At 40.0% G+C, this 15,402-nt stretch overlaps 3 protein-coding genes across 5 annotated transcripts; 2 read left to right on the top strand and 1 right to left on the bottom strand.

Annotated features, from left to right (window-relative positions):
- Positions 1-77: 77 nt before the first annotated feature.
- LOC138589278 (intermediate filament protein ON3-like) lies at positions 78-3,512 on the bottom strand. The gene is made up of 9 exons (XM_069659490.1): positions 3,194-3,512; positions 2,892-3,100; positions 2,725-2,785; positions 2,520-2,615; positions 2,248-2,412; positions 1,930-2,055; positions 1,422-1,642; positions 484-530; positions 78-362 (listed from the first exon to the last, which is right to left on the bottom strand). The coding sequence occupies exons 1-9, from the start codon at positions 3,455-3,457 to the stop codon at positions 280-282; spliced, it is 1,272 nt and encodes a 423-aa protein (XP_069515591.1). The 5' UTR covers positions 3,458-3,512; the 3' UTR covers positions 78-279.
- On the top strand, positions 1,958-8,292 carry LOC138589279 (deoxyribonuclease-1-like). Of its 2 annotated transcripts, none has more exons than XM_069659492.1 (11): positions 1,958-2,435; positions 5,251-5,327; positions 5,419-5,501; positions 5,772-5,860; positions 5,958-6,044; positions 6,130-6,242; positions 6,563-6,675; positions 6,896-7,053; positions 7,187-7,283; positions 7,388-7,511; positions 8,100-8,292. In XM_069659492.1, the coding sequence occupies exons 3-11, from the start codon at positions 5,421-5,423 to the stop codon at positions 8,216-8,218; spliced, it is 981 nt and encodes a 326-aa protein (XP_069515593.1). In that variant the 5' UTR covers positions 1,958-2,435; positions 5,251-5,327; positions 5,419-5,420; the 3' UTR covers positions 8,219-8,292. The 2 variants fall into 2 exon arrangements, with proteins under 2 accessions (XP_069515593.1, XP_069515592.1); XM_069659491.1 differs by having other exon boundaries at positions 2,424-2,435; positions 5,176-5,327.
- A 623-nt stretch (positions 8,293-8,915) lies between these two features.
- Positions 8,916-15,402, top strand: abtb1 (ankyrin repeat and BTB (POZ) domain containing 1). 2 transcript variants are annotated; one of them, XM_069660131.1, is made up of 12 exons: positions 8,916-9,142; positions 9,841-9,903; positions 9,995-10,050; positions 10,175-10,319; positions 10,484-10,643; positions 10,791-10,836; positions 11,929-12,045; positions 12,229-12,341; positions 12,427-12,525; positions 12,648-12,815; positions 12,919-13,119; positions 13,808-15,402. In XM_069660131.1, the coding sequence occupies exons 1-12, from the start codon at positions 9,087-9,089 to the stop codon at positions 14,012-14,014; spliced, it is 1,431 nt and encodes a 476-aa protein (XP_069516232.1). In that variant the 5' UTR covers positions 8,916-9,086; the 3' UTR covers positions 14,015-15,402. The 2 variants fall into 2 exon arrangements, with proteins under 2 accessions (XP_069516232.1, XP_069516233.1); XM_069660132.1 differs by lacking the exons at positions 8,916-9,142; positions 9,995-10,050.

Below are 15,402 nucleotides of genomic sequence, written 5' to 3'. Positions count from 1 at the left end.
CAAAGTTTGCAGAATGTTTGAGAGGGATGTAAAGAGGAAAATACTATTACCCATTAAAAAGAACACATTGAAGCTGAGTATTTCTTTATTTTGAACACGGAACAGGTGATGCTGTGATATCAAACACAAGACAGGACAAGGAAAACAAACTAATGATGTTACCATTTGGCTCAGTGGTGCAGTTGTATTTTTGTAGGTTACACATTGGTTTATGTAATTTGTAGATTAAAATGGCCATAGTGATCCAGCAGCTTAGAGTAGAGTGTGTTGTTTTATGATTTAGTATATTCTGTCTGTAGTCTCCACTGTCTTAATAAGGATTGCACTTGACTTTCGCTGGAGCTGGTTGTTAACTGGGGCTCCTGTTGGGATAAGAATAATAGAAATATCACATAAATGCTGTTATACGTGTAAAAAAACAAAAACAAAGCCAGGGGGTATAATATTGTTATAATTACATGAAAAATACTGTAGGCTACTTACTTTTGGTGGGCACTGTTTGGATGTTGAGAATAGATTCCTGTCCAAGTCTGTCAGGGAGAAAACAGGATATATAGTATAAGCATCATACTGACAAAGTAGACAAACAGAGGGAATATGTATATATATATATATATATATATATATATAGATTAACATCAAAGTCTGTTGACAGGCCTTTTATGAACAAAAGGTGAGCGTTGGACCAGCTCGCTGTTGCCCTGCTGTGGCCGTTGGGGGAAAAACACCCATACAACAGTATTACGTTTTTACCCAAACTAACCATTAGGGGACGATGACGAGCACAATACGGGTTAAGTCGTCCATCAAGCGAAGAAGACGCAGCAGTTAAAAATGTTCATCTACAAGCGTCAAAAATATGACATTAATGCTTAATGGGAAGTGCTTTCTAGCCGTATTTGTCAGTTTTAAGGGACAACAGATATCAAGGATGAAGACTACCTGATTGGTTTGTGAAATGTACGTGCTTTTAAGTTAACATTTCACTTATTTGACCACTCATTTCTTTTTAATTCCCACTTCTTAAAGCTCTGTGGCTTTATCAATATTAACACTGAGTGGAGGAACCTAACTCTAAAAATATGGAATATATTATGTAAACTTAATCGCTGACTACTCGTATGTAAGTAATTTGCTCTTGAAATTAATATTTATAAAGATAAGAAAGACCTTTTTGCCATGGTGTCAAGTGACCTGAAATCTTCACCTGCTCATTAGACCTCTGTAGCCTGTTGCTCATCTCTACTTTAAGGCCAACTGCTACATTAGCTGCTGTTAATATCATCTATCTTCTTGTCAAGGTTTTGAGAATCCTTTTAAGCTTTTATTTTTTTTTTTTTTTGCATAAAAGCCCCACTAGCCTGTCATCAGTAAAATTTTATGTAATGGAAATGGACACTGATTTGATCAAAACAACTGACCTTTCCTCCTCTCCTTCCAGCAGTTTCCTGTAGGTGGAGATCTCTATATCCAGGGCCAGCTTGACATTCATGAGCTCCTGGTACTCTCTGAGCTGCCGAGTCATGTCCTGCTTGGCCCTCTGCAGAGCCAGCTCCAGGTCCCTGATGCGACCCTTTGCATCCTGCACGGCCTCCTCCCCGCGACGCTCTGATTCAGCTACCTGTTCCTCAAGGCTGGCACGCTGAAAAAAAGTGCAGTGATGGACGGTGTAAGCTTTCAATAAGATCTGTGCTGTCAATCACCCTTTTCAAATACAGGGTTGGACATTTTTTACTAACAGTCTATTAGACAGTTTGCCGATTTCATGATAATTAGGAGTCGTGTGTTTACTGCTGAAATATTAGATCATAAACAGAACTGTGGCAGAACTTAAATGCATCCCTTCTCTGGCAAATTTTAAGGCTAAACAACAAGTCCAGTGACCTTTGACTTTCAACATTTAAGGCATTCTATAAAACCTTCACTGACCTGTGACTTTGCAGCGTGGATCTCGTTCTGTAGGCGGCTGATCATCCGGGTGAGCTCAGATATTTCCCCCTTGCTGCTTCGCAGCTCATTGCTATACTGGTCTGCCTCGGCTGACATCTGGTCAAACTGGTGCAGGCAGAAGTGAAAGAAAGTGAGATCAGCTATCAGGTTTGACAAGGAACGGTTTCACATAAGAAGAAAGAGGCATTCTAGCAGGTTTATGAGCTTGACTTAACCAGTCATATTTCTACTTTTAAAGGGAAACTTGTTCAACGACACATTTTACGACACTAACAGGGACATATTTTAGCTTTTTACCTTGTTTTTGTGCCAGCTTTCAGCTTCTTCACGGCTGCGAGCAGCGATGTCTTCATACTGAGCCTTCACATCAGCCACGATCTGATCCATGTTCAGGCCACGGGAGTTGTCCATCTGCACCACCACAGAGGTCTCCTTCAGGCTGTCCTGCAGCTCACGCAGCTCCTTTTTTAAGACACAAAACAACGGTAAGAAGACAAATCAATTTATATATTATCTATGATTTAATATCTAAGAAATTCTGAGAAGGATTTTAAGGAATGGTTATGTACCGCGTCATATAGAGCCTGGAGGAATTTGAATTCATCACTGATGAAGCACACTTTGTCGTCCAGATCCACCTTAGACAGGTAGCCTGCATCCACATCCTGCAGAAAGTAAAAGTACAACAGTTTCCTAAGTTTATAACATTTTGCATTAGACAGATACAAATGCATTTATTATATTCATTCAGAAAACTATTACTTCATACTGCACCTTTTTGAGCAGGACAAAGTCATTCTCTGCATCGCTCCTCTTGTTGATCTCATGCTCATACCTGAAACAGCCCACAAATATCACATTACTCCTCCACTCGGCACATGTCTTAAACTCCAGTCCACAGGCTCAACAGAGCTCTGGTTTTTGCCCCAAAAATCTCTTACTTGGTCTTGTAGTCCTCCACATTTTTGTGCATGACGTTGTTCTCCATGTCCAGTCTCTGTTTGTCGTTGGTGAGGCACTCCAGCTGCCTCTGCAGGCTGGTGATGTAGGACTTCAGCATGGGCTCGACACTAGAGGACGCTTCGGTCTGTCCCTGCAGCAGCTTCCACTTGGTGTCCAGCATTTTGTTCTGCTGCTCCAGGTGTCTCACCTAGGGCACAAATGTAACGGATCCTTACAGCTTTCATCGAAGTAAATGTGAATGTGATGGATACACAGGATTTTCTGTGTTATTTCCTCTTACCTTATCAATGAATGAGACAAAGCGGTTGTTGAGACTCTTGATCTGGTCTTTCTCCTGGTTGCGGACAGCATGGACGGTGGGGTCGATGTCTACATTGAGCGGGGTGAGCAGGCTCTTGTTGATGGTCACGGCTGTGATCGGGGCCGCCTGGAAGCTCCCGGTGCTCTTCTTGGGGAAGGAGTAGGATCCCATGGACATGCTGCTGAAGCCCCCAGCGGACATGTGTGGTCCTTGGCGGCTGTTGCGTTTGCTCCTCAGACTCATGGCGGCGGTGCTGATGTGTGGTATTTCTTTGCTGGAGAGGATGAAGAGCTCGGGCCGTGTCTCAACTTTAATGTGCATCTCTTATCTTTTGGGTGCTGCTTTATAGGTGCCTCTGGGTGTGGCCTGATAGTGAAGATATGTGGCTTCTCAATGTGGGTTAACCTGTCTGACACATGCCTCCTGTTCTACCACCTACCCCCATTGAGAGTTGCATTGTTTCTGTTGTTATGCGGGACTTCTGGCCTGCTCTGCGGTTTCAGGTATGAGGCATTCGAGCAATGCTTTACAAGTGTATACTCGAGGAAAGCTCCATGACCAAGGAGTCATCAGGAGCTCAAATCTTTTTGGATTTATTGATAATGAGTTAATGTGTGGAATCACAGTATATAATAAATTCGGCTCTATGTCCAGATAAGATGTTGCTGAAGTTGCTGCAGGAGCAGTGCAGAAAGCTGATTATATAACTGATCGAGAAATGGGGCGTTAATAAAACTGCCAGAATTCACAAGTAAAGCTGCAACCATTAATTCATTAGTTGTCAAAAATGTACTTAATATCTAAGTTTGACTATTTTGATAAACAATCATTAACAAAAAATAAACAAGTATTTTTAAGGAAAATTTTCCGATTCTAGCTTCTCAGAATGGATTATTTTCTGTTGTCCTCTTTCCTCTTTAAAGTTGTAATCTCAAAGATCTCAATTTTGTTCTCTTTAGCGGCACCTATGGTGATAATCGCGGGAGCACACTTCCCAGATATCCACACAGTGTTGCATGTGTGACGTCCACGGTTGGCTCCGGTTGTAACTCTTGATTTTCCTCACTGACGGTCGCTTTCCTTTTCAGACTGTTTGCCTTCATCAGAGCGTCCAATTTGTTTCTTTTTCTGTGGATTTTCACTCATTTTTGAAGTTGTATCTGTAGTCATCGATCTTTTCTTAGTTTGTTCAGCCATAGTAGATTACTGTTTACTCGCAAAACTTGCAGAGACCAGAAAAGCAGCTGCTTAGCTCCGCCTACCCTCTCTGGCAGACCAACCACTGCTGGCTGATGGAAAACGCGTCACTAACTGGGCGACACTTGTGATTTTTCTCCGCAAAAGTCGCACCAGACACCAAGTCTGTAATTCTGCAAATGCAAAGGCTTTCATCAGTGGGCCATAGGCTCAGTCACCATTGCGTTACCTCATTCCGCGATGGATAGTGACTTTAAAGACATTTATGTAAATGAAGATCTTCAAGATGATTACTTTAACAGTAAAGACAATAAACAGTACTTTAACAATATCTTTGGATTTTAGACAAAACAAGACATTTTAAGACATCATCTTGAGCTGTGGCATTTTTTCTACCATTCTCAGACATTTAATAGATTGTAATTTGCAGCCCTGAAATTAAGTCCACCAAAGGTGACGATAATTTCCTGCTGATTATCCAGAAAATGTGCCCAAAGAATAATGTAAATCATACTGGTTCTGGGGCAAGCATATGAGCTATCTAGGATTCTAGGATGATAAAAAATGTTGTTTTGTTTTTTTAACCTTTTCCTTCTGTAAACCAGTTCAGACCACAGAGAAAAGATGCTGGAGTCACAATATTGGGATTGTTTTTTGTGTTTAATCTCTCATTACTCAAAAGTGACAGCCGTTTGAACACATACCAGAGCTGTCCTCTTGATGTCAAACAGTCTCTGCCTTCTTTTCTCCCTCTCTCCCTTCAGAGGCTGATTATGTAATGGCATCAGCTTTAAGAAAACAACTTCATTGAAATAAGTCTCTGGTACAACCTGTTGTAGGTTTATTCTGAAGGTTTGGAAAGGCTGTGTGCCAGTGGAGCTGTACCGTCTACGTGACATAAACCTCATTATTGAAGGTAAGTAAAGCTGCAACTGTGCTGCTGTGTGTTTATATTTAAAGCTATACTGAATCATTTTAAATGTATATATTAACTCCTCTCCTTTCAGATATGAAGATCGCTTCATTCAACGTTCAGAGGTTTGGACTGACGAAAGTCTCCGATCCAGACGTCCTGTCTGCGCTGGTGCAGGTAAAGCTCGTCTCATCTGCATTGTTTCAGCACAGGAAAAGCATCAGGTGGTTGATTTCAGCAAAGACATTGTGCAGTAAAAAATACAGTCATTATTTAATGATCAGTGTTTACGAATGTAAGGTTTGTGTCACTGATGTGATTTTTGGGAAGCAGCCAAGAGGAAACCTAAAACTAATAAGTAGCACTTTGAAGTGTGGAAATAATTCTTCCTTCGATCGTCTGTAATTATAGCTGTCGTTAATGTCTCCTTTATTTCCTCTTCCATAGATTGTGTCCCGATACGACATCATACTGATCCTGGAGGTTGTGGATGTGAGCGGAGCTTCTGTTAAACTCTTCTTGAAAGAACTGAACAAGTGAGTTTCAATTAATTTATATTTTTAACTAAATTAAAGTTGAATAATTTTCTTTACCTATATGTAAGCTTACTTTTGCTGACCTGTGTCGTCTCAGAGTCAACACAGGCCATCACTACGCTCTGCAGCTCAGCACCCGCCTGGGCAGGAACAGATACAAGGAGCAGTTTTTGTTTCTCTACAGGTGAGATCAGATCGTATCGGCAGACTTTGAAACCTCTATAACCATCAAACAGCTTCACTGAAAGCCATTTTTATCCGACTGTTAGGGACGATGTTGTCGATCTGATTGACTGCTATCAGTACGAAGACAATCAGGCGAACGACATGGATGCTTTTGCGAGGGAGCCGTATATTCTCCACTTCAAACCACAGAACACAGGTCAGCCTCTGCGTTTAAATTCAGCTTAACGTGTTTGTTGATGTGATTCTAAGCTGGTTGCTGTAGACGATGTGACGACATTATCGCTGTGATGTGTGTGGTATGTCTGAGTCATGTCTATGTATGCACCTGTTTGTTTTTCAAAGCTGAATGAATCTGACTTAGTTTGACAGGTGACACAAAGGAGCACAGGGCAGGTTTATCGAGTTTAGTCAGTCTGTGTCTGCTTTGTGTATCTACACATGTTTTTAAATATACCCTGATGGGTTATGTTATCAGAGACGAGCTTTTGTAGTTTATAGGACTGTTTTTTGATGCAGTGCTGAAGGATATAGTGCTGATTCCGGTCCACACCAAACCATGGGACTCGGAGAAGGAGCTGGACGAGCTGTATGAGGTCTTCATGGTGGTCAAAGACAAGTGGAAAACTGATGTGAGTCGCCCAGTTTCACCTGAAAGTAGTGCTTTCATGAGGTTTAGATTCATTACCTTTTACTTTTATTTCTACTCCCTTATCACACCCGTTTTATGTCTCAAAATGATCATTAAACAATGATGTAACGTGGCTTCATTTGATACGATTTCTCTTTCTTATTTAAACACAGATAACATACTAATATTCTACTAAAACTGCCACTTCTGATTTCCTCCAGAACATAATGATCCTGGGGGATTTCAATGCAGACGGAGCATACCTCACCCGCAAGGAAATGAAGGACATCCGTATTCGCAGTGACAAGAATTTCCATTGGCTGATTGGTGATGACGTGGACACGACTGCAAACACATCAAACGAACACACCTACGACCGGCATGTGCACATGAATTATCTCCATTAATTCAATTCCAGAGAAGATGGTTTTATTTTTTCTATTGTTAAGAATGTGCTCATATTGTCATTATAAAATAATGGATTGGAATTAATTTCTATATTTCTCTGACAGGATTGTCGTGTATGGAGACGATATGCTCGCAGCCATTGTGCCAAACTCAGCCAAACCATTTAATTATCATGAAGAGTTTGCAATGACAGAAGAAATGGTGAGTTGTCCCTTGAAAAGCCAACCATTATGCACAACTTTCCCTTTGTACAGCTTTGTCACTCTCCTGATTTGTTCGCACATTCCTCATGCATCCTCCCACAGGCCCTGAGAGTGAGCGACCACTACCCTGTGGAGGTAGAATTGTGCAGCGCCCCTCCTTACTGGATGACAAAGAGCCAACCAATACGTGACACCCAGCATGCATCAGTTAACAAAGCTGTCACAGGTAAGGAGCCAAACTGTAATTTACTCTCTCCTATTGCTGATAGACATCAAAGGGAGTATTTGAGAGAAGAGCTGACCTGCTTGTGCTTCTTCTTCTGGCATTGACAGAGCAGCGTTGCCTCTGTTAATGACTAGGGTGAAAATAGTGAAGGGGAATGCTTGGTATTAGGGTGTTTTCTTCCTTCAAACTAAACCTATTGTTAAAAGCATATGTTTAAACCTTGGAATCTATGGTATTTTTGTAAGTGACACATAAATACCTATGTTGTGAAAAAAACTAAGTATTGCATTGTATGGTTTAAAGATTAGGTCTTATGCAATCGTATATTTTCTTTTTGCCTTGATCTCATAAAAAGAACAAAACAACAAATAAATTGATCCTACCAATAAGTATTGTCTTTGTATCCAGAGCCTGATGCAGCTTCTTCTTTTGTGCCCTAGACATCCATTCTGCCCTACAAAACCAAAACACAGCAACATATTTATTCAGAAAACATTAAAGGAAAAATTTGTAACGTGCCAAAAATCGAAGTGGTTTTCCAGAGGAAGTTATGACATTTTGTATTCATTGTAATTTTTTTCTACTCAGAGAGTTTGCAGTCCGATGTGTTGGAACTACAAAAGGAAAATCTCCTACTGGAGCGAGAAAAACTTCAACTTCAGATCCTCTTATTGAAACAGCGGGTGGCCACACTTCAACTGAAATAATGACTGAAAGACCTCAAACACTGATGTTTTTTTTTAACCACTTTAATTTTGTTTTATTTTTGCCATATTTTGCACGATTTAAAATCTATATTAAAATGAACAAATATTGGTATACTCAACGTGTTGTCCTTTAATTGCTATTTTAAGCTAGGGGAGAGCAGTCTACAGAAGTACAGTCTACAGTTTACTAGGTCAAACGTTGGAATGAAAATCTTATTATTCTGGGTTTTGTGAACTTTGGTGAAACAAAAAAAAACTTTTGTGGCTTCAAATCAAACTCGTAATAAACAGTAATGGTGGAATACAAGGTAAGCTATTTATTACCTATTATATCGTGGAAGACTGCCTTTCAGCTCCTGCAAGCCATAAACAGTTGATACTACTGTACACACTGACCTGTGCTGCATTAACGAGAGCAACCGGAGCTCCGACTTTCGGGATTTTTTCAGCTGTTAATTCGACCTGCGACGCTTTCAAGTTACATGCCTGCAGTTACGAAATAACATAAAATGTTTACTTGTTGAAAATCTTGAAAAGACGTTCATAGTCGTGGTGTGTAAAAATGGCGTTTCATAACTTTTCATTGCAGAAAAATAATAAACGTCTGCCCCGTTGTGGATAGTCGACAGTTTCCCGTTATTCCATACAGCACGTAAAGTGGACACTCAAGTCACGTGACAACTGGAGCTCTTCGACCAAAACACTGAGCAACCAACCAGCTTGTAAACAACTGCAAGAAGGTGTGTCAGCAGCCAACTTTTCCAGTCGTCGATTGTGCAAACTCTGAAGATTACCAAGTCATCGCTCACCTGTCAGCTAGGCAGGCCGTCTCAATGCATTACAGAGGACCGAAAACACTGCGGAGATCATGGATCTGCACGATTTGTTTATTAGTTGCAGAAAGGGCGACATTTGTAGAGTCAGGTAACCGACCGCTTTTCTGGGGTTGTTTTGGCTCGGTTGTCTTCGCTTGTGTGAAAGCTAAAAGCTAATTTAATTTACTTTACATGGTTCAATGATTTCCTGATATTAAATGTCCTACAAAATATCAGCCTTCCGTTTATGTCGCCTGCTCTGTAGTGTCGTCCTGCAGCTAAAGCAAAGCTAGCTGCAGAGGAGGTAAACACGGGCTTGCTAACATTAGCTTTGATGCCCCAGACGGTAACTTTAGCTTACATTGACGTAGGTCAGCTGCTAAATTTCCAGATTCAACGTGGGTAAAAACATAAATTATGCCACCTGTCAGTATCAGATGCATACTATGTTCGGTTGTAAAGGGGTTTTCTGCTTGCCGGCTATATAACCTAGATTTAGACTCGTATTCGACATGTCAACTGCGTATAGGGGCAGACAGCAGTGCCTTGCTGTTGCTGAAAAATTAAATTTAATCAGTCCCAAATGTACTTTCTACAGCATTGCAAGATATGGCCTCTGTCATAACAATTTCAAATATTAGTGTTTTACTCAATAAATACTTTTATTGCTGAAACATTCTCTGTGTAACTGCTGTTTTTTTTTCATGGTGCTAATGATGGCAGGAAATAAGATAAACACAGGCTGTTGACCGACTTTCAATGTTGACTGTAGCCTCCAGCACTAATTTCTTTTCTTTTCCTTTTAAGATACCTTGTTGAACAGAGGGACGTGGACATCAATGTAAGAGATAAATGGGACAGCACTCCATTGTAAGTACGATTTAGTCAAGCCGCCTTAACACTCAGGCTAACACAGCATCATGATCCTTACAGTGTAACATATGAATGCTGCTGTCATCAGGTATTATGCCTGTCTTTGTGGCCATGAGGAGCTGGTCCAGTACCTGTTGGCTAGTGGTAAGTGACACTAGAGTAATTGTGACATTTTCACAATTAAAGCCTTAATGGTTTTCAGGATTATAACTGTACTGAAATGTTCTGTAGTATAAACATAGTCTGTTTTCATTTGCTTTGCTTCCAGGTGCCAAGTGTGAAGCCAACACGTTTGACGGCGAGAGATGTATGTACGGCTCTCTGAATGACTCTGTTCGACGCCTGATCAAGGACTATAAGTGTGTCAGTGTCCGCGCCATGCAGAGGGGGGATTTCATCTACTTCCTGCACATGTAAGGTTCAAGTGCCTGTTGGCTGTACATGTTTACTCGGGCGTTTTTAGTAGTTCACAGTTAAAAGTAAATGAGAAGAAGGAAGCGCAAATATACAGCATACAGTCTGCATTCAACCCTGCAAACCTCCACGTAATCTGTATATTAATATGTTTTTACTTTAGGTTACTGGAGCAGGGTCAATACGGTGATGTTAAGTTCTTGGTCCACGGCCAAATATTTACAGCCCACCGATGTGTTCTCTGCGCGCGCTCCGAGTACTTCACTGACATGTTTGAGACCAAGTGGAAAGGGAAGAACTTGATCACCCTCAAACACCCTTTGGTAGGTAAAAACATGAATTCTGATTGATTCATTCTGTGTTGTTTTGTGTGTTCTGCTGTGTAATTAGATGGTAGTGTCCAGTTTACAACAATACAGGTGTGTTGTGTGTTTTTATATCTGTGCTGATAAAAGCTGTTTTGATTTCAGATCAACCCTGCAGCCTTTGGAGCCATCTTGCAATATTTCTATACAGGTATGTGTGTGTTAGAGCTGTAAATATTCAGGCTTCTACACAGGTCACAGTTTTGAGGTCTTTACTATACTTTAATTTAGCTTTTACAAAGATAACAGTCAATTAATTGGAAACCCTGATGAAAATCATTTAATTTAATGGGATATACAATTGTATTCAAGAAAATCAAATTAGAGAACAGAGAATATAAAAACAAGCGCGGAGAATATGCATGTTTGTGATTTGTCTGAAAATTAGCTAACTAATTAGCTTTTAATATCATTATATGAAAACATGGTATGAAAAATTCTGTTATGGTAACATTTAAAAACATTTAATTTCTTGGTGTTTTTACTTAAGGGTGCCTCAAAGAAAGGGTTTAAGTTTATTTATGTCTGTCTGAAAACAATAGTCTGGTTCTCATATGAACAATGAGACAGGTCTCCTGTTCATACTGGCCCGTTGATCCCTTAATAGCATGCTTTCAGTGTAATACATGGAGGATAAAAAGTACAGTCATTTTCATGTGCAGAAATTCATTCCAGGATTACCTGAAGCGAAAATGCGGCTTTAGCCTTCTGAGTTTGATAAATAAAGTGGGTTTCTTCCAAAGGTGCAGTAGTTTTAGTGTGAAAGTCCTACTTTTTGTTACACACCTTCTACTGAAGCTGAGCGAAGGGACACTGTCAAAGATTGTAACCATGGAACATCCCCATTTAATTTACTAATTCAGACTAGACTGCTGGAGCCTCAGTGATATTAACTTAAGCTTAACTGTGGAATAGACAGAATATCTTTGCAAAAAAAACAAGGATCGTAGATTTTAAGCCCATCACTTAGGTGAAGCAAGTTAGATGGGAACTCTTCGCAGCTAGTTTGAACAGAGGGAATTATTAAATCAAGCAAAACTGAAGGAAAGTATTGTTTTAGGACAAGTTAAAATAAGTGAGGCAAACTCAGCGGCTTTTACAGTTTGTCCAAAGGAGAAATAGCGCACAACAATTCAACTGAATGCAGTCATGTGATATTTTCCATAATATTCAAACCACTATGCAAAACACCTGTCTGACTCGAAGTCAAAACCCTTCTTCTTCATATTTTTTATTGTTCCAGGACGAATGGATATCGATGTAAACCTTGTGGAGGACTCCAAACGACTTGCTAAACAGTGCAAAATGGCCGATCTCATAGAGGAGCTGGAGAGTAAATGCAAACAGGTGTATGACTTTGGTAAGACAGTGCTCTGGGTTCACATTTACACTGCTTCATGTCTAAGTATCACCGGTGTAATACACACAGCTTTTAAAATAGTCTTAGAAACACATTTTATTTTCTGTGTCTCATTTAACTTTTGACCCTTTTCTGGAGCTTTGATTTACCAGATGATTGATTAATAATGTCTGTGTCCTGAAGTGTCCAACAAGCCAGGTGTCTGTGTGAAGGTCCTCAGTCTGGACCCTCATAGCTGTCAACTTCAGGATGACTTGGCTCAGCTAGCAGACTGTGCGCTTCCTACTGAACTGAGAGTAAGGACATGATGAAACACTTCAGCTGCTTCTATTATAGATTAAATGAGACTGCTAACTAAATGTTTTTGTTCATTGTCTATAGGTTGGATTTGGTGAACTTCCCTTTAATAGAGTCGACCGCTTCCTGACGTATCCTGACATCTGCTTTAAAGTCGAGAGCTTCAATTTCCTGTGTCATAAGGTACAAACAACTCACACGACATTCCTCAGTCACATCGCAGACCCTCACACGATGCCCAGATACTGTCACTCAAATGAACGTTTCCATTTCATCCATTTTATTATCATTGTGTGTGTCTGCAGGCGTTTTTCTGCTGCCGTAGTGATTATTTCAAAGCCTTACTGGAGGACCACTTCAGTGAGGGGGAGCAGCTGCAGTCCCAGCCGAGCACCCCAGTGATTACTTTACACAACATTTCCCATGAAATATTTATCCATGTCATGTATTACATCTACACGGATGACACGGAGGTAAGTGCATCATTTCTGGCTACATGTAGTTTGTTTGAACTGAGTTGCAAACTAGAAATTCGAAGCAAATTAACCCACTGACTGGATATTTTCTCACGTCCAGCTAACAGCAGAGAGTGTCTTCGACGTGCTGTGCGTGGCTGACATGTATCTGCTGCCGGGTCTGAAGCGTATTTGTGGAAAGACTCTCGGCAAGACCATATGTGAGGAAAACGTTCTGTACATGTGGAAGATGGCAAAGCTTTTCCGTCTCTCTCGGCTAGAGGATCAGTGCACAGAGTTCATGGCCAAGATCATTGATCGGGTGGGTGTCTGTCTCTCACACTGGAGGGAGGTTTGTTTTGGCTGGAGGCTTATCTGCACACAGCACATATTCTTTCATTACTCTATGTACAACAAGTGGTGTTTATACTGTGGATAGTGTCAGTGAGATGCATTAACTTATCCTCTCTTAAGAAAATAATTAGTGTAGCTTAGTGAACGACTCAGGGCAGCTACAATTTGTTGATTTAACATAATTTTTTTGCTGCAGATTAAATAAACAAGATTCAACATGTTCATAAGTGAGCTTTAGGGGTGATGGTTGGCAGATTTTCTCACCTTGGGACAGAGCTAGGCTAGATAATTCCCCACACCAGTCTTTATGCTAAGCTAACCACGTCACAGCGCTTGCTTATTTGGCAGACAAACAGACCTACAAGAGAAGCTCGTATAGTAAAAGGAGACAAAGGCATGCAACACAAAATCTATGATTTAGTAATTTTTTCCATTATTATTGATCCTAAGTTGATGTTTCTAGAACTTGCCCCTTTAATATCAGTCACATCAGTTAGCTTCATGAGCTAAATCTAAGTTTTGCAGCCTGTGAGCTGAATTGGGTGTTACGAATGGTCTGGTCAGATAAGATAAGATAATGATGTTAATCCTGCAGGAAATTCTGGTCAGCCACAGACACAAGAGAAATTCACTCCTGTCTAACCCGTCTGTCACAGCTGGTGGAGCAGGCCGAGTTTGCCGAGATCGTCAAAGAGGATGCTGCATCGCTGGAGGAGCGACATGAGACTGACTCCGTCCCCCTGGTGGACGAAATTCGCTATCACATCGCCAGCAACGTGCAGACGTACAGCGCGATCGAGGAGGCGAATCAAAAACTGGACTCCTTGGAGGAGATGCTCTGCAACATTAATATTGACTGCTAAGGGGTCGGCGGCTTGTGGTTTGTGGCTGATTTGGAGTTTTCCGTTTTTAAGATGGGTGCTTTGTGAGTGGACCTATTGTTGGAGTAGGAGTAGTGGTAGAAAACATGCTTCTGTATGTTTGTAGGTTTTATTTTATTTACAGTATATTGTACAGAATATATATTTTCAAAGGACGTTCAGACGTTACGGGGCATTTTCAGAAAAAGCTGTTTTTGTTGGTTGTTTAAAGTTTGTTTGAGCTGTATCAAATGTGAGACAAGGTATTGGTTTTGAGCAAATTCTTGTGTTAGGGTTAAATATTTGATTTGCACATGCATGAATTTATTTTAGGCATTATTAGTATTATTTTATTTTAATTTTATTTAAATACAGACATTTATTTGGCTCTTTTAAAATGTACCCCATCAAAGTTTATCTCTAGCACTCACATTGAACTCTATGTAATTTTATCTTTATGTTAAAAGAAAGGCAATGAGTACATGACAGGCAGTAACACGTGAAAACTAATAAGGAGAACAAGACAGTATGTTCACTTAAAAAAATGAGAGAAAAAAAAGTTTTAATATAACTCCTTATTTGAAGTTACATAAAACTTAATGATGTATGTCCTGATGTATGTATGCCCAGAGGTGTGATACTTTTATTTTAGGATTTGATGCGAGAACAAAATTTCGCTATTCGACCGGTAAACATCCTCCCCCGATAATCCTTACACAAATCCACCTTTAAGATATTGCTTCTTATTGTTTAAGCCTTAAATGGATAAAAATATGTCCTGCTGCCTCCAAACCTCCCTTGCCCCCTGTGTGCACAAGACAATAAAGCTGTTAGAAACCTAACTGTAGTATCCAATGCATGTAATATCCAACCAAACAAGGAAAATATATGTTTTAATTTATTTCAGAATCATGCTATTATCTATTTCTAAGTCCCAATCTGTTATTAAAAAAATAGAGAAATGACTTATCTTGGTTTTTGCAGTTAAATGTGGTATTGCAAGCAGTGAGTGAGAGTAGTGTTTTATTGAACATATCTATGAACACATCTTGAATATTCATGTGTCTGTCTGTGTACTACTTTGTTCCAGAAAATGTAATATAATTCATCTGAGAGCCGTGCCCTCTGAGACATTCATACCTCTCAAAGGATTATCCTCAAAAAAATCCTCAGACATTTATTTTAGCGCCATCATGTGGTCAAAATTGAGTCCAACATTTTGGTTTATGAGCCATGCTTAGTTTTACTGCATTTACAAGCAATATAGAAACCATGAATCCATCCCAAAAGCCCAAATATAGTTACAAGCACACATACTTTCTAAGTATTTATTAATTTATTTTATATCCTCTAAAGCCATTTTTTTTGTTACTATTAATTGTTATGCCAGT

Source organism: Semicossyphus pulcher, unplaced genomic scaffold (genome assembly GCF_022749685.1).
Source record: "Semicossyphus pulcher isolate SPU_LCO1_2020_fin unplaced genomic scaffold, fSemPul1.0.p SCAF_13, whole genome shotgun sequence".
Taxonomy (NCBI): domain Eukaryota; kingdom Metazoa; phylum Chordata; class Actinopteri; order Labriformes; family Labridae; genus Semicossyphus; species Semicossyphus pulcher.
The sequence above is the reverse complement of the archived record's forward strand: the minus strand, read 5'-3'. Positions and strand labels throughout refer to the sequence as shown.